This window comes from Panulirus ornatus, chromosome 52, assembly GCF_036320965.1.
Source record: "Panulirus ornatus isolate Po-2019 chromosome 52, ASM3632096v1, whole genome shotgun sequence".
Lineage (NCBI taxonomy): Eukaryota > Metazoa > Arthropoda > Malacostraca > Decapoda > Palinuridae > Panulirus > Panulirus ornatus.
The window spans coordinates 20,001,154-20,027,509 of NC_092275.1; the positions used below are offsets into that span (position 1 = coordinate 20,001,154).

General features: G+C 42.3%; 1 protein-coding gene across 1 annotated transcript in view; it reads left to right on the top strand.

Moving 5' to 3' along the window:
- Positions 1–25,472, top strand: part of LOC139765126 (uncharacterized) — a 646,947-nt gene extending 621,475 nt beyond the window's left edge. The window contains 9 exon segments of the mRNA XM_071692318.1: positions 1,286–1,445; positions 7,011–7,064; positions 7,066–7,236; positions 7,782–7,863; positions 10,758–10,790; positions 13,505–13,773; positions 16,729–16,934; positions 18,917–19,036; positions 25,069–25,472. Of these exon segments, the coding sequence (XP_071548419.1) occupies positions 1,286–1,445; positions 7,011–7,064; positions 7,066–7,236; positions 7,782–7,863; positions 10,758–10,790; positions 13,505–13,773; positions 16,729–16,934; positions 18,917–19,036; positions 25,069–25,456 (1,483 nt within the window). The 3' untranslated portion in view covers positions 25,457–25,472.
- The last annotated feature ends 884 nt before the right edge of the window (positions 25,473–26,356 follow it).

Below are 26,356 nucleotides of genomic sequence, written 5' to 3' on the forward strand. Positions count from 1 at the left end.
TTCACTTAAAATCAAAGACAAACATCATTTGCGTCTCCTTAGTTAAAATGACAATTTGCAGGTTTTTCTCTTTGAATTCTTAGTATGCCTTTCTACCTTTACCACGATAACCTGTGAGTTTCTGATATCCTCCACTGTCAAAGACGGTTTCGAAGGGATCCAGTCCAGTGGTCTGTTTCTATTTGAATTCCCCTGTATTCCTGTGTCATTCCCGTGATTAAATCTAATGTAATTGGAAGGACAGAGAGGAAGGGAACCGGTGCCCCATGACGTTGTCATCTGCGGTCGTCATCTTAGTCGTAGTGCAAACATGATAGTGGAGTATAGAGAGCTACCCACCACTCCTCCGATGGTATCTGGGAGTTCTCCTTGGTCGCAGAACCTCTCACCACGATGCTCTGGTTCGAGGCTTCTGAACCCCATTTCCCAATTTAGTGTATCACAGAAATTGTTTCCTTATGTGTGGTTTCCAAGCTGATATCTCCTCTTCAAAATTTTGTGTCATACCTGCTCTTTTAACTTCTTTATTTGTAAGGTAATTAACATAAGCATTCCAAATATCATGTTGTCCAGTTGGTGTATTATGTGTGTGATATTGTCAATACTTGTGTGTTCATTGACATGCTGGTGTGTGACATTTTCCTGTATGAACCCTAAAAACTTGTACCTCCATGACTTTCTAACACCATGAGAATCCCAAATTCCCACAAGTCTATCTCTATATCATTGAAATCCTCCATTATGAAACAAGTGTGTGTGTGTGTGTGTGTGTGTGTGTGTGTGTGTGTGTGTGTGTGTATCTGTCTGTCTTTGAACAGAGACTGACCAACAGAGATGATATAGTTTATACACATGAAGAAACAATAGATATCTGGTCCAAGTGAAGACTGGGCTGCTGGAATCACTTGTATGAAGATACTGGTCATCCTGTAGGATTCTTAAGTTATTATTCTGGAAACAGAATAATAACTAATTGCAGACGACTGTTATTCATACCGTGAAGCTTATTGGCATCATTTGCTACGTACAATTTGTCTCCAGTGTTCCATGTATTCGTGGCTGGAGGCTATGAAGTCTATTATGCATTCAGATGTGTACTTAACTTTGAGTAATTGATTAATCTCGTCCTTGTGTCCCCTCCATTAATCTCCTCTCTCTCTCTCTCTCTCTCTCTCTCTCTCTCTCTCTCTCTCTCTCTCTCTCTCTCTCTCTCTCTCTCTCTCTCTCTCTCTCTCTCTCTCTCTCTCTCTCATCTACGTGCCCTTGCCCCCTCGTTGCACCGCAGGCGCCTGTGGGTCAAGTACCGGGGTGAGGGCTACCCGGGGAAGGTGGAGCGAGAGGACACTGCTCAGACTTCGCTCAAGAGCCGCGACGGTTCCAGGAAATCTTCCCGCGCCTCACGGGTGACCAAAGACCCCAATAGCCGCGACCAGCTCATACCGCAGGTGAGACGCCATCTTCCTCCTCCTCCTCCTCCTCCTCCTCCTCCTCCTTCAGGTATTCAGACCTTCCTAAAAGTAATTCTCTGGATGAGCTTCGCTTTGCCGTACTTTTAAGTTCTTGAGCATCGTTCGGTGTGTGTGTGAAATCTCTTTCTCCCTACCTCTGTCTTAAAAGTCGACGTGAGGAATATCCGGTAAGAATTATCTTTACTGAGAAGACTGTATCATCGTCATTTTCGGTGATTCATTTTTGTTTTTTTCGAATCGTTTGTTCTCATAAGGTGTTGGCTTCTGTTTCGTTCATATCTTTTTGTCGATTAGAATAGACTTTGTGTCGTGTATGATCTCTGCCATCTCCTGTCAGCCTTGATGTGCTTATGTTCTTCTGTCTCTTCTTCTTATTGTGGTCTAACCCTCCTATGGAAACAGGAGACGCTTCCATTAGTTTGGAGGACGAAGTTTTTTTTTTTACTTCAGTAAGAGGTTCTTCGCTTCCTCCAGCAAGGACAGTATGTTTCTCAGTAATGGTCGCAACATGGAGGTAGGTAATACGTTAGACTGCACATGCATCGCCCTCCCTATCCTTCTAGTCTCGTTTATCATATACAACGTAGAACCGTAGTAAACCAAATTACCTTCCATTGACAGCTAAAGATGATGGTTCTTTTTTATATTCGTTAGGATAATGTTGGTTTGATATTTCAATTTTCAGATTGGCTTATCTCACAAAACCCTTGGCCTAGACAAGTAGTTGTTGATGAATCATTGGGAAACAGGTATTACTGACCTTGAGGTATCATTTAAGAATTTTGCATTGATGACCACCTGGGTCCGTAGTGATAGAAACGGGATGTGACTGATACAAGGCTGCTAAAACGGTGGATAGTCTTGTATCTTAAGGTCAGTAGAAACATTTTGCGAAGAAGGAGCCAAAACTCACGAAAGAGAACCTGTTCAGACACAAACATTGTTGATGTAGACACATAATATGCATAGGCAAAGAGATGTGTAAGCTTGAGGCAGTAGAGATGAGTGACCTTGGTAGTTTACCAAAAATAGATGGGAGTGATTTACTCAAAGATTGGGCACTATGTACCATCTTGAGCGGCTCTTGCGCACTGTAAGTGCAATGCGTTCTACCAGCAGTTAGAAAACGTTGAACTTCATGCCCATTTTTTTTCCTCTCAAATCTAGCGCTATTCTTAAGCTTTCCTCTATTTCCTAATGAGCGATATCCGGTGGATAGATGATCACTGAGCCCTTAGAGATTTTTAAAGATGTAAAGTGTATCTTTTAAGCCAACGTCTCAGCCATATTCTCTACACTGTGGACGGTAAAAACGAAGTCAGAGACTTATAAAGAAATATAGAACTCTATAAAGACATGCTAGCGAGTAGTCCCATTGAAGTAGGTTCTGGAGTGAAGACAGGTCGTGAGTGCAGCCACAGAAACCTGCAGAGATCTGTACAGGTAAGTGTGCCTGCTTCTTAAGAGAATCCAAAAATGACAAATGATTTTCACTTGGAAAAAAAAAATGCCTTTGCAGTTGAATAGATATCAAAGCAGTGAGGTATTCATGTTTTTTTTCAAGTTATGATATATCATTTACGCTAATTATCACTTATTTACAGGTCATTCTCCAATATCCTATTCATTTTGCTTGATTCGTATGTCACTTAAGACCCCCCCAAAAAAATTATGAGGCCCGTAGTCAGTTCCAGATCAAAGAAAACCATGAGATGTGTTCAGTAATGAGAGATGAGTGACTTCCTTGCTTACTGACACCACCCACCAGAACGCTGCCTTACCCCCCACAGGACCAGACTGACACTGCGTCGATTTATCACAGCAAGTGTTCCCTTGTGCCGCCCCCACCCTCGCCTCAGGCAGGTGTATAACCCTTTGTTGACCTCGTGACCTCTTGACACCAGTTAGTCACCTTCCGCCAGTCTGTCTTGTTGGAGGCGTTCTCGGTGCTCTCTTTCTGCCCCTTTGCGGTAGTGTCTGGGGCTTTTCCCTGACGCGTCCTGGAGCAGATTGCACCTCCATGATTGTCCGGAGGAGGGAGAGGGGAAAGGCTGTTGTTATAGGGGAGACAGAAATGGGGTTAAAAATGAGAGGCAGACAGACAGAGACACACTGGTAGTGAGGGGATAAAGAGGCACCCAAAACGTCATCCAACTTGCGCCTGTCATCACTAAGACACGTTCTTTTCCACAGTCTTTCTTACACCTTTTTTTTTTCCTCTGTCTCTCTGTCTCTCACTGCAGCCACTTTAAACTTACCCAGCATCCTGTACAGGCAACACCTTTCCTCCTTCATCCTGGTGTCACACTCCTCCTCCTCATATGATTGTATAATACCAGTGTCTTCGCATGAATATAAACACGTATTCCCCTCCCGATCCACCTGTTCTGCCATTAATACTGTGTGTATCATACCATGGCATACCCCAGCGTGCATCATCCCCACCTAGTGTAACACTACGCCTCTTCATTATCCTGTGTGATTCTCTCTCATCTCATTAACCATGAGGTAAAAATCGCCTATGCTTCTCCTCTTTACTACTATATCCCGGTGGCCATAAAAGGAGATTTAGAGTTGATATGCTGAATGAGCTCTAAAGATGTACCATACTAAACATCATCCTCTCGTGCACCCATCACATACCCTCCTTGTAAATGTCTGTCCCCTCCGTGCCCCACTGCGAGTTCATTGAACTACCACAGGTATGAACTCGCCTTGAAACTATCGTCATCTCCCTCAAAAAATGTCCCCCTTTTCAGTACCTCTACATCTTCCTGAACACATGCGCTTCAACATTTTGTTTCATCACAGTTGTGAGAACCGTAATTACTTTTTGTCTTACAATGGGAGAGCATTATTCTTTACAGCCTCACATAACTCCTCAAAACTCAGGTCTTTCCTGATTGTTTTTGTCTGGCACTCAGACCGTTCCATTTATCGTACTTGGCCCACGTCTCTGTTGCTTACTTTGGGGTCAGTGTGTCGCGAAATTTGCCAGATGTCATGTCTGCAAGCAAAACACCAAAGTTTAAACTTGTTCTCTGTTCCTCCATAAAACTCTAATTCTGTTTGTCACTTTCGCTGTTTATTTTAGATGTAAGTAGCATATCAGAACCAATTTGGCTTAATGAAAGAATTTAAAGACTGTAAAGGAACTAAGTTTTTATTGATGAAATGATGGTAGGTATTTATATAGTGTACCCACTATATCTTTCAGTGATAGTATACTAAAATCTCAAGCAGTAGACTGTTTAGTATAACACATTAATAGATATATTCTTGTTACATAAGATTTTGAGATACGAAAAGATTAATTAATTTGTGGTTCAATGCCAAGTTAATCAGTCATTCTAATGCAGTTCATTAAACATTTTTAATGAAGGTCGGTCTGCGTCAAGGGTGTGTGAGGTAACTATGTTTATGGATGATGTGGTGAGGAAGGTAAAAGCCAGAGGACTTGGAGAGAGGGGGAGGGTCTACAGGAAATGGGAATGGTGCGGGGTACGGAAAGTGAAGCAGCTGCTGTTTGCAGATGACGCTGCTCTGGTGAGAAACTGCAGAAGCTGGTGTTTGAGTTTGGAAGAGTGTGTGAAAGATGAAGGTTGAGAGTTATCGTAAATAGATTAAGGTTACGAGGTTTAGCTGACAAAATAAAGAGGTTCGTTAGAGTTTAAGCTTGAATGGAGGAAATCGGAAAGAAGTGGAGTGTTTTAGATACCTGGAAGTACACACAGTAGTGAGTGGAACTACTAAATAAGTTGGTTTCACACGACTATTCTTCGAGGCTTTATGACATTAAACTACCTCAAAATTGAAAGTTTGGGTGATAGATTTATACAAAGAACAGACCATGAATTCGAACCACAGAAAAATTGAGAAAATAGTATCTTTTATGTTCAGACGTAGATATGAAAAGTAAATGTATTTTGATATGATGGCAAGGACCATAATCTGACCTATTCTAGGCGTAACCGAACAGCAAATTCCTCTGCAAGGATTGGCAGACAAGACGCGTTTTACCATTACCCAACATATTCCATCCTCCCTCTCCTAGGAACCCTGACTCCCATGTGTAGGTTAAAGTGTACTGAGATGCTTCGAAGCTCCCCCGACCTCCTCAACCTCTCCTCTCATCCAGACTCATATTTTCCCCAACATTTTGATTAGTGACTTCATGACATAACCCAGTCCCTCACCAGTTCACGAGTAAAATCCCATATGTCTTCCTACATCCCTCGAGTCACGGAACTGAGTACGAAATGCTATATTCATTTTTTTCCATATATCTAAACTATATTATGCATCTTCTTTTTCTTTTTTTTTACCTGTTTAACGGAGAAGCATTTATCTAGAGTGTATTGTTGTCTATCGCTGTGTCTTGTGCCCGGACGTGTCACACTGCTGTCTCCTGTAATGTTCATTTCATTCAGAGTTCAGTTACGAAGAAGCTTTTTGGTTGATAGAGATTCCTCCCACACCAAACTCCTCTCTCTGAGTGGCAGTCTGGATTCTTCCAGTCAGAGACATTGCTCTCTCCCAGATCCAATCCATCGTCAGCTGATATAAACAATGGTTCGAACCGTATGAATCCCGGTTTTGAAAAGTGGATATAAGTCAACACCATTTTCTTTCGTCACCTCACTGAGCCGCCCCCTAATCAGGAGCAGGTCTTCGAGGGCAGAGCTGTCTCCGAAGCCCTCAAGCTTCCACCCTATTGAGGAGGACGGTGGTGGAGCGAGTGGCTCTTATCTAGAGCGTGCAGATAAACTTAAAGCGGATAGAACGTTGCGTTAGTCCGCCGTGTTGTCACGCAGCCTATGTATGACACAGCAGTGTGCACACCCAGGGTACGAATGATCCTTGCAGGACAAGGTTATGACTGACACTCTCCAACGCATTGTGAGAGACCAAAGCCTCTTAATGTAAGGTTAAGATCTGCTATAGAGCTAACGCCTTACCATCACTTCCTATCTGAAATTGGTATGTCACTGTAGATAGGGGTATTACTTGCATCCTCTATTTCATATTGGCCTTATTTTTGAACGTCACTGGTAACCCTCATTGGCTATGGTATGTAGGTCCCCTCTTTCCACGAAAGGGGTGACTTCTACCTTTTCTAAAGGAAAAAATGTAATCATGTCTGACCTTGTACTCTAAGGATCTGAGCTGTACAATAGGCGTCGTTCGTACCTGTACAATAAATCTCCCCTAAATACATCGATGATAAAAAAAAGAATTGTAATTATCTTTGTCATGTTACCCCTTTCCGTGTATTATGTTATTACTTTACGGATTTCCTCTTTTTATAATTACGTTAAGGTATGTGTTGTGTGCGCGTTGCCTGTTCTCACAGTTCAGTGGAATTGGTCTTTAGAACTCTTTTCTATATCTCTGAAATATGGATATAAGATCATGTCTTTGAACATAGCATGCATTATATACGTATCAGAGAAGGTTCATCCTTACGCCTCTGTGTGATTGCTGAGGCCAGAGAGGTCGTCGTAGAAGTTCTCAATCTCCATCAGAACGTTGTCTTCTCAGGACAGTATGATCACCTCCCCATCCGAAGGCCCAGTGGAGGAGGAGGGCGAGGAACCAGGTGGAGGAGATCATCGTAGGAGAAGTGGAGGAAGAGCCCACCGAGGTGGCGTCCAAGGTGTCCGTGTCGATGAAGAACCATAGCCTGGTGGTTGAGGTGGAGGGCGCCCCCAACCTCCCGGAGTCTCCCACCATCACCGAGGACAACAAGACGCACCACCTGACGGAGGTGAGACGTCAGGAAGGACCCGTTCAAAGACGAGTAGGTACTATATGTACCTGTCTATAGTCGAACGTAATTACTCTCTCTCTCTCTCTCTTCTCTCTCTCTCTCTCTCTCTCTCTCTCTCTCTCTCTCTCTCTCTCTCTCTCTCTCTCTCTCTCTCTCTCTTGATAGATAGATAGATAGATAAATATATAGATAGGTAGATAGATAGATAACGATGTGCCACTTAGTACTTAGAATTCGAACCCAGTGTTACTGCGCGGCAAGCCGATAAGCTAATTACGATGACCATGGGATATATATATATATATATATATATATATATATATATATATATATATATATATATATATATATATATATATATATATATATATATGAGAGAGAGAGAGTTCTCCATCTCTTTCTCTTTCCCTTCTCCATTGTATGACACCTTCCTCGTTTCCATATTTTGTTGCAATTAACTTCCTGAACCAGTCCTCTCCAATCCTGCGTCTCGCGACTTCCTTCCACAGCAAACACTGCTGACCTGTCTTCCACTTCTGCAGGCGCAGGTGGAACCCCGGGTGTCGACTATTGCAGGAGACATGCTCAAAACGCTACACCTGCCAGGAACTGGCGAAATCGGCAGTAAGTACCCTGAGCTTCGTCTACATTGCCAAAATATATATATATATATATATATATATATATATATATATATATATATATATATATATATATATATATATATATATATATATATATATATATATTCTCTCTTCATGGACATGGCTGATCTAGAGAGCTACTAGAAGCAACTGTTGGAAATATGAAACTATTTTTTTTTTTCTCTTATCTTGCAAATAGTTTGGCTGAATAAAAGTTTGGTAGAATTGCTCTTAGCCTGAAAGTCTGGACTAGGGATTTGGCTTCTAGGATAGCATATAGATGTATTTTGTCATATTTTTCCACATCATTTGGTAGAGGTATATTATTTCATCTTTTTTCACTCAGTTGACATTTATATTATCAAATTATAGTTATGCTTTTTTTTTAGTAGCTATTTTATATCCTCTTTAAAGAAAAAAAAAACTTAAGAGGGTATTTTAAATGGCCAATGGCTACTCGTAAATATAAATAGCCATAAATACTGAAAATGGGTTAAGGTCAGTACTGTACAAGACTACACTCTGGTACAATAAACTCTCGTTATCTCTCATGACGCTACAAGTTAGATATTAGAACGTTTGATCAAAGGGCGGGTGACCAGTCCTTCATATCTACAAGAGTGAGGCTTTGGGAGATTTTATCGTGGAGACCAGTCCTTCATTATCTACAAGAGTGAGGCTTTGGGAGATTTTATCGTGGTGACCAGTCCTTCATTATCTACAAGAGTGAGGCTTTGGGAGATTTTATCGTGGTGACCAGTCCTTCATTATCTACAAGAGTGAGGCATTGGGAGATTTTATCGTGGTGACCAGTCCTTCATTATCTACAAGAATGAGGCTTTGGGAGATTTTATCGTGGTGACCAGTCCTTCATTATCTACAAGAGTGAGCCTTTGGGAGATTTTATCGTGGTGACCAGTCCTTCATTATCTACAAGAATGAGGCTTTGGGAGATTTTATCGTGGTGACCAGTCCTTCATTATCTACAAGAATGAGGCTTTGGGAGATTTTATCGTGGTGACCAGTCCTTCATTATCTACAAGAGTGAGGCTTTGGGAGATTTTATCGTGGTGACCAGTCCTTCATATCTACAAGAGTGAGGCTTTGGGAGATTCTAGCGTCAGGTTTACAGAATCTATTGCATCAGCTCGTATGAAGTAAGACACTACGGAGTCTACACACCATAGCGTCATGATAATGGTTTACTCTCAAGGTCTTTAGTATCTAATCCTCTATAGTGTCAAACGAGAGCTTTTGTATGTCAGGTTGAAGCTGGCTGATGCTTCATCTCTGACATAGCCACAGGCGTTGGAAAATGTGCACCCCGGTGACACACAGGTTGATCAGGTTATTAATGAAAAATGTTAATTCTTTCCAGAAGTATTTTTCCAAGCGTCCAAAGTCCCTGTGAGTCATTTGCATACATATCAAAACGTTGTATGTAAATAGCTTTCGTCTTGTCAGAGCGTTTGATGTGCATCTGTTTCATAATGAGGGCAATGTAGCTGGTCATTTAAGATAATGTCTCTGTCTCCCCTTAGTGACTAATGAATGACTCTCAGAAAAGAAAAATGAAAGGATTTCTAAACAAAGAAAAGAGAAAAACAGTAAGAGAGATTACAGTGGATTTTGCCTCAGTGCATGAATTATAATTATGAATGACTCATTCACTATCATTCAGTTATTCATTGAGATCTTCTCTCGAAGTCATGGTGGGAAGCCAAAAGGAACTGGTCATAGGGAAATGAGTGATGGTTTCCCCCATTCATTTGTGAGTCTATTCAGGAACGTTGCTTTCGCATATGGCTCACAGGTGATAAATGATAGTTATCAGCCGATCAATTAGAAATCTAATTACCTCTCTGAAATACCACATCGAGCCAAGGGATCTGTATGATAGAGGTAAATAAACACTTTCCTTGGAGGAAAGAAGTGGTTATATATATATATATATATATATATATATATATATATATATATATATATATATATATATATATATATATATATATACACACACAAGTAATGGGATAGGAGTGCATGTAGTTGCTAAATTATCCTGATGTCCATTGTTATTGCTGATGGATGGGATTTAATTCTCTGATTTGAGGACTGGAGAAGGCATTTCCTTCACCTCAAAGATAACCATAACTGGGAAATATAGATACACGGGCTTGAAGAGTCTTAAATGGAACAGAAGTGTTTGAATAAGTACTACTCTGTGGAAAGCGGTATTTAAGATATTCCACTGCATTGAGAGAGGTGAGTTTAATTGTCTTCCATGGATATAGATGGAGCCTAATCCCACTGCATTTAGAAAAAGGGGGGCTTAATTGTCTCTCATGGATATAGATGGAGCCAACCCCACTGGATTTAGAGAGAGGAGAGCTTAACTGTCTCTTATGAATGTAGATTTGGAGCCTAATTCCTCTTAACCTCATAATCAGAAGATTAGATCCAACCCAGTAGCACTAATATGGTCCCAGAGTCCCTAAGACAGGTTATGAAGCTAAGCTGCATTTAGCTGCACTTGTTAATCTAAAATATAAAGCATCTCTGTTAAGCATAAGCGATTGTTGCTAGTTTATCTACTCATCTATGATTTTTTTTTTCTCCTCTTGCAAGATTGTTTCTGCCAGTAGTGTAATTTTTTTTTCTTATTATTACTGTACAGTGCATACTTTTTTATCATAATGCTACTCAATAATGTATACATATCTTAATCAAGTTTATTTTTTTGCAGTTGGCATGATTATCTTAAGGAACTTTGCATCACTTGAACATGTTTGACATATTATTATTATCTGCTTTTAGATGAAATTTTCATGGCAGCTATATTGTATTCTCCATTTTTTTTCCACGCATATATTTCAGTTAACTCCCTACTTCAGAAAGGAGTAATAACAGGTGAGACTGCACAGCTGCTCCTGTTGACCTCTGTAAGCTAGAGTGACCTGCAAGGCGAGGATCCCCTCCCCCTTTTTTTTTTTGACCGGCTCATTTCTCACATTTCCCTCTTCCGAACTCAACTGAGTTTCTCTTTCTTCTTTTAAGAACACTTACAAAAGAATACGTTTTGCCAAGGCTATTTCATCTATGTATTACATCTGTTAATGAGAAAACGTATTAGAAAAATAACATTGAGGAAATTTGATCTTTGAAAAGCACTTAGATACAGCCACGCTCTTCGTTCGTGAGTTACTCCTGTGAATGAGGGAGTTACACTGTTGTTGTGGATCTCGTCTTCTACAGGTCACTCTAGCTCTTAGCATCAAGAGTGAGGCCAGAGGTCGACCAGTAATCCCCAGATGTTGAAAGCTGTCTCTCTCCCGCAAGAAGTATCTTTTTTACAACGTATTTTACCTTGGATTTTTTACACCTTCATTGTCCTTATGTGCAAAAAAAAATTTTTTCACATCTCTTTGTGTAACCCACGCAGAGGCGGAGAGACTGAACCTTATCCTTCCATCTGTGATAGAGAATTTTTTGTAGATCACCGTGGAAGGCCTAATCATCGATTTTTTGCACAAAAAAAAAAAACTGCCAAGGAGACCCCGCCTCTTTGGTGTGAAATTTTGAGGCCTTCCGAAATGTTTTTTTTGCTCCTCTCCCTTTGTAGCATCGCCAATTCGTCCGCCTCCAACAGTATACACACCCTCCTTTGTATTCAGCACCGTTTTATCTCTTCAGTGGTATAATTCTCTCAGTGTGCTTAGCCTTTTTCTCTCTCTCTGATCGTTAGTTGGTTAAGAAGGTCGAGCGTCCCAGTAAGTGTGTGGAGTGTCCGTCGTCTGTCTTAGATACGTGGTCAGCTAGCTGATGTAGACCCTGCAGTTGATAAACGGTAGCTTTGATGGTCAGTGTGCTGGACGTGGGATGATCGGGGACGCACTGAGCTAAAAGAACCCACTTGAGTGATTCAGGCACCAGTTGAATATACTCCCTCGCTCCCTTTCTTACCTATAAATAAGTGATGTTTTGTCCACAAGGCTGAAGTCTTGGCTGCTCAGTGTTCTGGCTGAGTGTGTCCTCGATCATTAAAAGTATTTCATTGGGGACAATAGAGAATAAGTTAATAAATCAGTGTGGATAGAACGGCAGAACGAATTCCTCTCTTGGTGCAACGGCGGTTTCATTATGAACTATACCAAATCTTTTTTTTATGAGGAATGCAAAATGGAAATCTATTAAAGGCTTAGCGCCTCGCGTTTCCAAAATCTTTGTGCTGATCTTAAAACAGACTTGCGTAAAGGAAACCTCCAATAAATGCACTTGCAATGGGTGGCAAATGTATTACAGAGGGTATAACCAAGTAATAAGATGCGTCCATGACTCTAACTGTATCTCTTTTTAGTATCAATACCACACGGTAGATTGCAGTGCAAGAAGCCACACTTACTATCAATTTTCAAGCCCAAACGAACTCACTGTAACACTTTTTGATTATCATATGCACCTCTGTGTGTGTGTGTGTGTTTGAAAAATCAAGACTACACACTCCCTCCAAATCTCGTACCGACGTACGCGTTTATCTCTTCCTCCTCTGGAGAGACCAGCTGTTGTGGGGGATATGGTTAAGGATATAGCCGGTCCCAGCAGGTCACAGGAGGCCTAGCCATTGTCATCGCTCGCTCACCAACAGACTGAGTGATTCGGCTTCATCTTGCAGAGCAACATGCTGTTTATGCTGTACATGCTCGACAAATATGCTATTTCTAGATAAATTCGTAAAGAAAAGTTCTTGCCAGCAAATTTCAGATTTAGGAACGTAAAACATACCCTGTTCTACCCTCTTGAACTTTGCGTTGCGTACACATTTTTTGCAGGAAAAAAATGAGGAGTGAGTTTTTTTTGGAGATCACAATGGTTTATTGTATGGCGACATACATATACGTATATTTATATCTTGTTTCATCAACACGGCTCGATTATGTAGCGAGGTAGACAGGAAAACACCAAAAGCGTAAATTGCTGGTGCTTAGAGACACGCATTTTTATCAGTACACTGTTCTTCAAACGTGCCAGGATAAACCAGATTACCATCTACGAACCTTTATGACGCACGCCAGATCCCTTTTGTACATCCTAAAGTCTTAGACCGAGGGTGTTACATTCCCCAAACGATTGTGATTTGTTTGATTAGTATTATTATACGTTATCTATTGCCAAAACAAAGATCAGTTACGATTCCAGATACATAGTATTTGAAGCAGTATTGGACAAGGCTTCTAACACTCTATATGCCATCTCTTGACTGGAAAATAAGTGCAACAAATTAGAAGTTTATCGATCCAGATCATAATATAGCCACCCTTGGACGATATAAGACTCGAGTTAGAGATTATTTGGGTCGACCCAGAGCAGTGCACTATATATAGCTATTATATGACACCGTTTCATCGACCTATTGCAATGTACCGTTACGTCGACTTGGAGAAATACGCAATCATCCTCGAACAATCGACTGTCGTGTCGCTCCAGAATCATACCATGCATTATTCCGTCGACCCTCGACAACGTACGTACATACCTCTGGAATGTCGTCATTCGTAACGTATAATTAGTCCAGGTAGAACGAAACTTAGTGTCTGATTAGTAACTCCATTCTCTCTCCTGCCCAGTGTACCTTAAGCGTAGTAAGAGCGAGCGGGTGCGCCCGAGGAACACCACGGAGGAGAACGTGGGAGACACGGAGGCCAATTCGCTGGAGCAGGTCTCTCCTCGACCGCACCACCGACGCCTCTCCATGGGCCACCACCCGCGCTCTCACCACGCCACACCTCAACGCCTCACCGTCGAGCCGGAGAACGGCAACTTCGGCCTCTCCACCTCCGACCTCAGCCTGGACTCGAACAGCTCCTGCAACCCAAGTTACAAGTATGGCAACCAGGTGAGTAAGTCTGGCTAGGGTAAGGCAACCCAGTGAGTTAGAGGCGTGTGTGGGGGGCGGCAAGCCAGTTGAGAGGGTGTGGTTGAGGCGGGGCGACCAGTTGAGTAGGTGGAGGATGAAGAAATCAAGCGCAGGTGATTAAGGACAGGATAGTCAAGTGTGTTGTCGTAAGTACTCTCTTACGATATTCAAAGAATATGACGATATTGTAAGAATATCCTTCCATGGTTTGTAGCTTAGAAAATATCGAAATAAAGTCTGATATTCAACAGAAGCAGCCAGATTATGATGATATTTCCTAATCCAGGCATCATGTTACATTTAATCTTACAGGTTTTTTCAGGAATACATTTTTGCCCCGAATTTCTCTAAATGACCTCAGGTCAGTAGTGCCGAGGTTGTAGTGAAGGATTGTTGAAGGTGTTATGAAGATGGAGTTCGGTGGTGTCTCCCTCCTCTATGAACAAGAGGATGTGTGGAGGATAGCATAGAGCTCTCGAATGTTGGCGTTTCTAGATCATGAACCTCAGATTTATGCGTAGATGAAAATATAAAATGAGACAAATGTATATATATATATATATATATATATATATATATATATATATATATATATATATATATATATATATATATATATATATATTGGAAAGGATCACAATTTTGCGCGTGATCAAGATATTCCTATGAGTCCACGGGGAAAATGAAACGCGAAAAGTTCCCAAGTGCACTTTCGTGTAATAATCACATCATCAGGGGAGACACAAGAATGGAATATAACAGTCAGTTGATATACATCGAAGAGACGAAGCTAGGTCCTAGCTGGTGACTGAGTTTGGTAAAGTGTGTGGAAGAAGAAAGTTAAGAGTAAATGTGAATAAGAGCAAGGTTATTAGGTACAGTAGGGTTGAGGGTCAAGTCAATTGGGAGGTGAGTTTGAATGGAGAAAAACTGGAGGAAGTGAAGTGTTTTAGATATCTGGGAGTGGATCTGTCAGCGGATGGAACCATGGAAGCGGAAGTGGATCATAGGGTGGGGGAGGGGGCGAAAATTTTGGGAGCCTTGAAAAATGTGTGGAAGTCGAGAACATTATCTCGGAAAGCAAAAATGGGTATGTTTGAAGGAATAGTGGTTCCAACAATGTTGTATGGTTGCGAGGCGTGGGCTATGGATAGAGTTGTGCGCAGGAGGATGGATGTGCTGGAAATGAGATGTTTGAGGACAATGTGTGGTGTGAGGTGGTTTGATCGAGTAAGTAACGTAAGGGTAAGAGAGATGTGTGGAAATAAAAAGAGCGTGGTTGAGAGAGCAGAAGAGGGTGTTTTGAAATGGTTTGGGCACATGGAGAGAATGAGTGAGGAAAGATTGACCAAGAGGATATATGTGTCGGAGGTGGAGGGAACGAGGAGAAGAGGGAGACCAAATTGGAGGTGGAAAGATGGAGTGAAAAAGATTTTGTGTGATCGGGGCCTGAACATGCAGGAGGGTGAAAGGAGGGCAAGGAATAGAGTGAATTGGAGCGATGTGGTATACAGGGGTTGACGTGCTGTCAGTGGATTGAATCAAGGCATGTGAAGCGTCTGGGGTAAACCATGGAAAGCTGTGTAGGTATGTATATTTTGCGTGTGTGGACGTGTGTATGTACATGTGTATGGGGGGGGGTTGGGCCATTTCTTTCGTCTGTTTCCTAGCGCTACCTCGCAAACGCGGGAGACAGCGACAAAGTATAAAAAAAAAAAAAAAAAAAAAAAAAAAAATATATATATATATATATATATATATATATATATATACAGTGAGAGATGAACAGTGTGGTATAGCAAATAACTAAAATAACATTGGATGCTCAATGTACATGATTTGTATACCTGTGAGTTTGTGGTGATGCAATACGAAATTTATTGATTTATTCATGACTTGACCAGCGAGGCAGTGTTTCCTTCATGAACATATGTTGAGAACCTAGTTTTATAGAATTCTAGGCTGGGCAATTTATCATCTTCATAATGCTAGGCAGAGTATATGTTATGTAACTCTTATTAGAAACACAAGAATCTAAACATTTCTAAAGCATTTTGTGTACTATGGTGTCACCATCTTACAAAGATCCCTCCCAAATACTATGATTATTCAACATCAAAATACCTCATATAATGTCTTACAATACTGATATAACACCTCTGTTTCACTGGCTTTACATTAAATCCCTTAAAGGATGCGTCAAAGCTCGTAGCTCATGACCTAACCTAAAAATCGTACCTAAACCTAAATGTATGATAAACTAAACTTCTGAAGCGTCTCTCTCGCACTTCAGTGGCTTTCGCAGTCCAGAATAATACGGAGGGCCATAGCTATCCTCAGTGTTGGGTAGAGGTGATCTCGTGCCCCCGGACTGCATGATTTAGAACCTTATTGCATGCTCCAATAAACCCCAGGCAAGACAGTGCTACTAAACAATAAATACTGTATCATTGTTCATTAAATACCATACCACTAAATTAAGCCTTTAGGGCTGTATCTCTAACCAAATGATATTAACTAATTAAGTGACGATGAATCACCATGTAATACCTTATTACTAACCTAATCATATTGAGTCACTGATCAAACAATACCAAGCAACACTGTATCACTAACCAATGTCATACCGTATCACTAACCTATACGTATCACTAACCAAGCATCACTAACCAAGTAAGACCGCTTCACTAAACAAACCGATATACCGCACCACCGATCGAAGATCTATAAGTAAACCGAAGAGGGTAACTTAAACCAGAGAAGTAACTTGTAACTACTCCACCACTCACCACTCCATCACCAGCCAAGCCATATACTACACCACCAGTCCAAAACCAGACTGGTGCCACCACCACCATCCAAGCACCTCCGTACTACAGACCCATCAGCCCCGGACTACTCCTTCAGCTATACTACTGTCTCCTGCCCCAGCAGGTATCGTATGCTGGGGGTTACTATGGGTACCCGGTGAGTCAGGGCTACCCCGTGGCGGAGCGGCAGAGCAGACGGATGCACCTGGTGGTTCCCCGTGGCAGCGGCGGAGGCGAGGACACCCTGGGTATCCAGAGAGAGAAGGTGGACCGCAAGACTTCCCTGCCAAACTCCCTGGACGGTCAGCAGGCAGAGGCTGCTAAGCCCAGGTGAGACAGAGGGGGTTTGCAGGGAGGTAGAGGGACGAGACGAGGCGTTCAATTTACAAGGTGGTCATGAGTGGAGTGATGGCTCGTTGTGGGGTGTAATGAGGGAGGTGTGTGAGTAGAGATATGAGGTGTGGAGGAAGAGAAGGACGCATGTAGGGGAAGAAAATTGGAGATGGTGGTATGTATATGTGTATAGTGCTATTAGATACATTACTAAATATTTTATAGTACAGTTGAGGTTGAACTTCAGTAGTCTGTATGTTTCATGCGTCTTCAAGTACATGTACGTATGTGTGTCTGTGTGAACTGACAGATTCTAAGTTGTGATCGAGGCTCTTCGTATGTCACTCTGTTAATGAGGTTTCTCTTATACACCTGAGAGATACGCCAGTGGAACTTCGAAGTCAGGGTGTAATATATAGTGGATCCACCCTCATCCTAGACACACATCCTACATAGGAGATTAGTAAATGATAAATTGGCTGGTGTGTAAAGATTCTACTAATGTTTTTGATTATCCCTTTATACTACAGGAGCGTAGGGTTAAGTTACCTGGGAACAAAGTTTTATCATAATCTCTCTCGGACAAGTATGAGGAAATCTTGTACCTGTTCGTCCGATCTCCACACACACCACCCGCCCATTACCTCCATATGACCACAGTTGATCATTCCTACGTTGCATCCTCTCCATTTCGATTTGGCCTTCCAGTATTTTTTCAGTAGTGTAGTGGTAACCGACTCCTTCTCTCCTTTCGTCCCACATCATTACCAGACTCACCTTATTACCCCACGTTTTTTTGCACCTGCTGGAAATCTGTTTATCAGTGGCTCTCGTGTGGGTGTGGACGCCATTTCAGTGTCGATGATTGGTTTATATTCCATTCCTTGTTTACAAGCCTTGGATATTTGTAGGGTCACTTGCTCACCATGGGACTAAAAGGTACTATGTAAAGCCTCGTTCTAGACATAGATTGTCAGGAGAGTAAGTCTAAGAGATGCCTATAGGAGTATTTGATGTGGCTGGAGTGCACCAGATATATCGTGAGATGAGGATTAACTTAGGTTTGAGTTGCCTGTTGTTCAGAGCATCTGAGAGACATTTTAGATTACTCTGAGCGACAACTTACTCACACCTAAACTATTCTCGTCCTTCGAGGTATTTCCAGTACATATCTGTCATATTCACAGATGCTGAAAACCTTAACAAATGTAGAATTAAGAGAAAAGAGCAGATAGTAAACCTGTAGGTCATTATATGGCATTGAAAAGCAATGCATAGGTATTGGAGCTGCTTAAGGTATTTTGGGTATTTGCATTTAATCTGTAATATCAAATTGCGATTCACTGGATAGATGGGAGTACGGTGGGATATGAAACACAAGCAGAGGATCGGAATTCTATTCTGGACACGTTTAGTTGACGAAGACTGTCGGATCGAAAACCACGTCCAGCGTGAAACTGCCAACTCCAGCTTGTGTTTCCCTTCCCCTATCGTACTTCCTTGTGATGCTTTGATCAAGAAAGAGTTGGCCGGCTGTGAAATCAGAGAGGGTGTCTGAAAGATGATAGTTATTTTTACTTGTAATCTGAGAATTCTTGAGAGTGGATGAATGTATCAAACCCTCTGGGGGATTTTTCGAGATGTTGCATGTCACAAACAAATGTATATTCACGAACCTGTGTGTATATTTTTCGCCATCAGATTGCGACTTGGAGTCCCGTATCAGTTGCTGTTGAGCTTCTGGACGAGTTTAAAAGTTGATGGTCTCTCCAGAATTTTTCCCCTCTTCCTCAATATTTTTCCCCTCCCATTCCACACACACTCTTTCTCTCCTTCCCTCCCTCCCTCGCTTGTATCACTGTGATTCTGTATATAGCCTTATCCTTAGGAGACCCAGGTAATTATTATGGATATGAAGAGTATGTATATACAAGCCTAATTCCTCTGTTACGCAACACTCATGATCTGGACTTTCCTAGCCAAGTTGGTGATGGTGTTCCCACCTTGAGGTGCCCTCAGGACAGCCCAACCCAACACTTAGTGTTACATAGAGGCACCAGAGGGTCTGGTGAAGACGGCTACTCCAGGCTACACGTCAAGTGGGTAGCCATTGATTCTACTTAACCTGCCATCACTTTGGTTCTGTTCCCTTATAAATCTTCTGTTCATGTCCTACGGATTACTGATGTATGCTAAGTTCTGTAGAAACACCCCCCTGAGTTGCAGTAGGCAGTGTTTTTAGTAAGAGTGCCATAGACAATACAGTGTATATGGCCACTCTCTGAACCACCAACCCCCCCCTTTTTTTTTTTCTTCGGGGGGGAAATATGCCACTGATACCTCCTTGACACTTACAAGGGGGGCTTTATCTCAAGCATCTGTGCCTCAAGTGATTGATACGAAGTATTTGATGCAGTGAAATACTATTGATTTTTTTTTCCCCATTGGCATCCATTGATTCATAGGCCCTTTATGTAATAATCAGTAAATGGTAAGACCCTCTGAGCGGTCGTATTTTAAAGTAGCCAATTGCAAATGATGAAGGAAATTTTTGCATAGAGGTTTTGGCACTGGTCCCTTTTTTTTTCCCAATTATTGTTCGTTTGACGATCTTAAGTCTTTTTTTTTTCCAAATATTTTTTGGTATGTTCCCCGTGTCTTTACATTTTCTCGGGGCATTTTGTAGACGTTTTGTCAGTGAGATTTCACTGATTCTGATTATTTTCTCCCTTCGAGGAAGTTGGAAGTATATAATAGGGTTTTGACCACAAGCATAAGACCTGGACCTCCAGACCAAAATTCCTGGGGATACATGCACTGTTATATAGAGAGGGAGCCATTGTACCTAATCCCTTGAGAGGGTATCCTATGGCAAAGAGAAACTAGGATGAAAAGGCAAAAGAGTAAATTGGAAAGTAGATGAGAAATTGGGACAATAAAGCGGGTATATTTAGATATGAATTCACCCATTTGCTCAAAAATTGGCGGATTAATGACAGTGTCATACTTTGTATACTATAGCCATGCCTGGAGTATACTTTGTTGTATACTACAGCCATGCCTGGAGTATACTCTGTTGTATACTACAGCCATGCCTGGAGTATACTCTGTTGTATACTACAGCCATGCCTGGAGTATACTTTGTTGTATACTACAGCCATGCCTGGAGTATACTTTGTTGTATACTACAGCCATGCCTGGAGTATACTCTGTTGTATACTACAGCCATGCCTGGAGTATACTCTGTTGTATACTACAGCCATGCCTGGAGTATACTCTGTTGTATGCTACAGCCATGCCTGGAGTATACTCTGTTGTATACTACAGCCATGCCTGGAGTATACTTTGTTGTATACTACAGCCATGCCTGGAGTATACTCTGTTGTATACTACAGCCATGCCTGGAGTATACTCTGTTGTATGCTACAGCCATGCCTGGAGTATACTCTGTTGTATACTACAGCCATGCCTGGAGTATACTCTGTTGTATGCTACAGCCATGCCTGGAGTATACTCTGTTGTATACTACAGCCATGCCTGGAGTATACTTTGTTGTATACTACAGCCATGCCTGGAGTATACTCTGTTGTATACTACAGCCATGCCTGGAGTATACTCTGTTGTATACTACAGCCATGCCTGGAGTATACTCTGTTGTATACTACAGCCATACCTGGAGTATACTCTGTTGTATACTACAGCCATGCCTGGAGTATACTCTGTTGTATACTACAGCCATGCCTGGAGTATACTCTGTTGTATGCTACAGCCATGCCTGGAGTATACTCTGTTGTATACTACAGCCATACCAAGAGCCATGTCGTATATCAACCGTGTTGTAGGACTTCCAGGCTTCGTCGGCCGATCTCCAGTGTAGCACCTCTCTCTAGTCTGCACATCCAACAGATTGTTTGATTTTATTTCAATTTTTGCATATAATGACTTAATGAATTTGCTTTCCCCAATTGTATACTTGCAGCTTAATGACCACACACCATATGTATCCATATATAACAGCCTTTTGTGTTTTTGTAATGCTATGGCCAACTCATATTCAAAGTGGATCAGTGATACAGATTGATCATGTAAACATATCCTATTGCGAGACATCTCTACTTCCCATTTTACTCACCATTATAAACCTGATGCATTCTGTCTCAATCTCCATTTGTTATAGTACCCCTGTAGTTGTGAAGATCTGTAGTTCCCAATCTTCACCACTGCGTATATATACCTATATTTTTCGCAGTGATTTACCCCCTATATTTCTTCTACCACACACTTATTGTCTCTGAGACCCCCCCAAAGAAAGAAGGAATAATGCAGTTTTACTTATAACTACTGTAACTAATCGTGCTTTATGCTCTCCTTTCTCTAGATACCACCTCGTTCTCATGAGCCACATACCGAGTACTGCATGTGGTCTTTGAATTATCCTCAACACCTTATGAAGGTGTCAAAAACCCTTTCGGTTGGTGGATGCAACTTGTAGACGGCCTTAATGAATCCCGGCAACTGATATTCCTAAAGCCCCAAAGCAAAAACCCATGTACCTCCCTTTTTTGATTGGTTTATTAATTCCAAGTCAATTGCATTCTAGTCTGCCTCTTATTTTCAAAAGGTTGCTACAGTTGGTAGCTACCTCTGGTTATTGCTTAAGAAGTGATTTGCCGGTAGTTCACATCCTCTCTCACATAATGTGATGTGATGTGTCCATACGAAGGGTAACATTACACCATATCACTTTCCCCAAATTTTAGAACCTGTTCTCCATGATTGAAATTGTGCTATCACGGCAAACCGAATCTTCTGTGCTCAAGACTTGAAGATACCAAATGTAAAGCCTAATGATTTCAGGTCAATGAGGCAATTGCTTATGGTATAATGTTTGTTTTATGACAGTGAATGCTCACCTTTGTGACCTCCTGAGTCCAAAGAGAATCTTTGAGTCGACTCAAAAGTGTTTCAACGGATGAACCAAACCATCCGACCGGGGTTCGAATCCTGAGATGGTTGGTCGGCCTTTCGATGGCTTATACTAGGAGTGTGCAATATACTTGGGTTGGATGTTGCATGTCCAGAGTACAGAATAGACCCTTGTAGAAGCAGCTATGGCTGTGCAGTGGAGTTCATGCCACTAAAATTGGATGATATGCTTTACAGAGTAGTGTCTTTTGGTGATGTGGGTTTGGCATTTTAGGCGGAGTTGAGGTTGATAACACCGGCTTGTAGCAGTAACTGGAAGGTTGATATCGTAGGTAGTCATCCTAAAGCGATGAAAAGACGAGTCTGAGGATAAAATGTGTTTAGGTTTCAACCTTTGGTCCGGTACAGAGGCCGGAGACAGCCTGAAGCTGCGCTCCGCGCAGAAGCAGGGATAAGGGGTTTCCTTTGGGGATAGAATCGAGAGGGTATATATATATATGAATAATCTTTTCCTCTTTTTTCTTTATATTATATGAAGACAGTTATGGTGGTCAAGGCTGCAACAGAATCCTATAAAAACAGAAAAATTTATTTACCTTTGTCTGTCAGAACTCAGGGGAATAACATACCATTCTCTTATTTCTTTGTTTTCAGTAGTCATGGCTTCCTGGGCTATTCCTGGTCACGAAAAGAACTCATCTCTCCAGTGAGGCTGATGAAGCCTTTTTTTTCTTGCGTGAAATTGCCTCTCCTCAACCTGGTATGCAGGATATCTTGTATTCCAAGGCAGCATCTACTTCGTCCAATCTGTGGCTTCCTGAGTTTCATATATATGTTCAGAAGTGTTGTCCACATTTGGATTTTCATGAGGACATGATCCATATTGATACTTTATACCGTGAGGAAGACATCCACCTCATGAACTTCTCCATCCTTGTACATTACTCGAGATAACAGGACATTTGAAGATCTATTGCAAAATTTGAGGATGTCTTTTTTTATGCCTTGTCAACGGTGCGTGTCTGAACACTTTCCTTCTTAGTGCTTTTGGTGTTATAATCTTGCCTGTCGTCAGCAGGATACACTTAATGTAAATCAATCCACATCTGAACAATGTATGTAGTTAAATCATCCATCAAGATTTATGTAGACTTGCGTGATGTATCGGTTAGCATTTCTCACCGTGAGGCATTCATGGGCCGCCAAGGGTCCAGTGCATAGGTTCGAATTCTGGTTGCGGCAGCTGGTCCACAGTCAACAGCTGTTCATCTTCCTCCCGGGATTAGTCGATGAATTGGATACCTGGCTTAGGCTGATGACACTGCCTTCATTTGGGCATTTAGTAGCCCGTGCCGTCTCAGCAAACATAGAAATGGAGTCATACTCCTGTCACCCGTCTTGAATACCATCCTCAAATATTTTCAGACTAGTTTGCTCTCACTCGAGTCTTCCAAATACTCCACACTTTCCACACTAAGAGATGCCAGAGAGAGAGAGAGAGAGAGAGAGAGAGAGAGAGAGAGAGAGAGAGAGAGAGAGAGAGAGAGGCTCTCACCCTATGTGGACACACATCAGCTTCATCAATATCTTCTTCAGGGCAAATTATATCATGCTTATAACATCGTCTACAAACCCCTCATGCCGTGATGAGTTTAGATATCATGATATGTCAAATCAGGTTATTCTCTTTTGGGTTCACCTCGTGAGTATCATTCAGCCTTGACTTTGCCTGGAAGTCGTGTGTTTTATGTGGGCATTTTGTACCAGAATGTTGCTCTCCTCTTGGTAATGGTCCAGAATGAATCTCTTTCAGAGCCACATTCCCTTCTAGTATGTTTCAGTTTCCTGTAATTTGGACTAGAGTATTTCTCTTGATAAGCAATTATTCCCCTTTAAGTACAGGTGTGTGCATGAAATTTGCATGCCCTTCGGGTTTTCTGAACATGGAATTCATTTGAGGAAAATGTTTACTTCCGAGGATGGAGTTGTTGATATTATTACCGGCATGAACACAGCGTTCCTTTGGGCAAACTTTGATAATTTTCATGAGTTCATTGGAGATTACGGTCCTTCCTCCATGATGATTTTGCACCTGCCAAAGTGTTTTCACCTCTTCATCAGGTACCTCACACCTTGTAGATGACCTCTCCCATCATCAGTTCATCGTGATGATCATCGTAGCCCCAATTCTTGTCCGTGATTTGTAGACAAACCCTAAAACGTATGAGTCGATATATCAGGGGGCGATATGATCTGCTGTTGACAAATCGTTCGTATTTTTCATTTGTCTTTGGCTTCGGTAAATGAGACTTTTTGTCTTCCCACCATTGTCCCATGGTCATCTTGCGTTCTTCACTGACGTGGAGAGTGGTACGTCAGCTTCCTCAAGACTTGCACAGCTGAGTGGAAATGCAATTAATCTTTAAACTGTGTCTTACTTTAGCCCCCTTTTCAGAGTCTGACTAAACAGTTTCAGAATGTATGTCCCGCCCTGGATTGTCAGATATTCTTCTTGACGCCTGAAAAGCCCTGAAACTTATTCCTCATTGACATTCATGCTGTATGCATTGAAGTTTAGTTTTTATAAGTGTTTAGTTAGGTTTTCTTTAGTCCCTGGCCTTTAGTCGGCCTGTTACGAGGATGAATACTTGGATATCCCTTCCTGCACAGCCATGTTAAGATAATACAACAGTCCTTTACTTAGAGATATCCAGATCTAAAGATGTGGCATGGATTCCTATAGTGGTCATGCTCATAAATGATGATATCCCAATTCCATCAATAAATATCTTGTAGAGAGCACATTTACTTTACAGATCTGTTACTACTATATTCTCATATTGCCTTAATATATCACATTGCCTTGAAACAGAGTCCCTTCATCTAGTTTTGATGATGATCACTGATTCTGATGATACATGTAATCAAACTTTCAGCCAATGTCCATCTTGAATACACGATAGGTGGCTGAAATTTCTTCTGCTAACTTCAGAAAGACGAATTGCAGTATAGGCCTTAAACTACACTGCCATGTCTCAGGTACACACACACACACACACACACACACACACACACAGCCAGCGACTCCATGTTTTGATACATGTCACAAAGTGTCCAATCTGTACTGCATGCCGTTTCATCCATCATCTCTAGCTAGTAGTACACCTCGCATGAGTCGTGATGTCAACTTTTCTATATCTTTCAGCAGCAGTTTGTCTCCGTCGAAGGCGTTGTCCCGCGGGGCGCTGAGCAAGCAGTACTCGCTGCCCGCAAGCGCCCGCAACACACGCTACATGCCCCGCCACAGACACTCCTTCCGACACGATCGCCCGCAGTACCAGCACCACGACTCCGCCTTCGACCATCCGCACGTCCGCACGCACTCCGCCTCGCTCCACGCCCCGCACGACCACCGGCCCCACGCCCCACGGGAACTCCACTCCCCACGCCACGAGAGCCCCCACCTGCCGAGGGAGCTGCACTCCCCGCGCATGGAGAGCCCACACCTGCCGAGGGAACTGCACTCCCCGCGGCTGGAGACCACGGTCGTGACCCCAATCATTGTCGACGAAGCGCAAGACCAACCTACGTAGGGACGGAGAGGGAGAGGCGTCCTCTACGTCATCTACGAAGTAGATGAGAACGTGGAAGATAGTCCGGAGGAACGTCCAGTGAGGTACCTTTTGGGGAGTAGATTAGATTACCGGGGAGAGGGTGCGCAGGAATATCGTGGCGAGGGTGTGGGAGGCTATCGCAGGGGAGGGGCTCTCGAATATCGCCAGGAGCCTGGTGACGAATATCGCGTCGAGGGCGCCTGCGAGTATCGCGGGGAAAGTGCGGATGAATATTATGGGGAGAGTGCGGACGAATATCATGGAGAGAGTGCAGAAGAATATCACGGGGAAAGTGCAGATGAATATTATGGGGAAAGTGCGAGTGAATACCAAGAAGAAAATCCCGACAAATATCCTGCGGTAAAGGAATATCCACAAGAATATCCCGGAGAATACGAGGGGAAATATCCCGTGGAATACGAGGGGAAGTATCCAGTGGAATATAAGGAGAAATATCCCGTGGAACACCAGGGGAAATACCCAGTGGAATTCGAAAGGAAATATTCCGCGGAACACGAAGAGAAATACCCAGTGGAATACGAGGGCAAATATCCAGTGGAATACGAGAGGAAATATTCCTTGGAACGCGAGGAGAAATATCCAGTGGAAGAAGAAGGGAAATATCCCGTGGAACACGAGGGCAAATATCCCGTGGACTTCGAAGAGAAATATCCCATAGAGCACGAAGGGAAATATCCAGTGGATTACCAGGCAAAATACCCAGTGGAATTTGAGGGGAAATATCCCGTGGAACATCCAGAGAAATATCCCGTGGAACACCTCGAGAAATATCCCGTGGAACACCCAGAGAAATATCCCGTGGAACACCTCGAGAAATATCCCGTGGAACGCAGTGGGAAATACCCTGTAGAACACCAG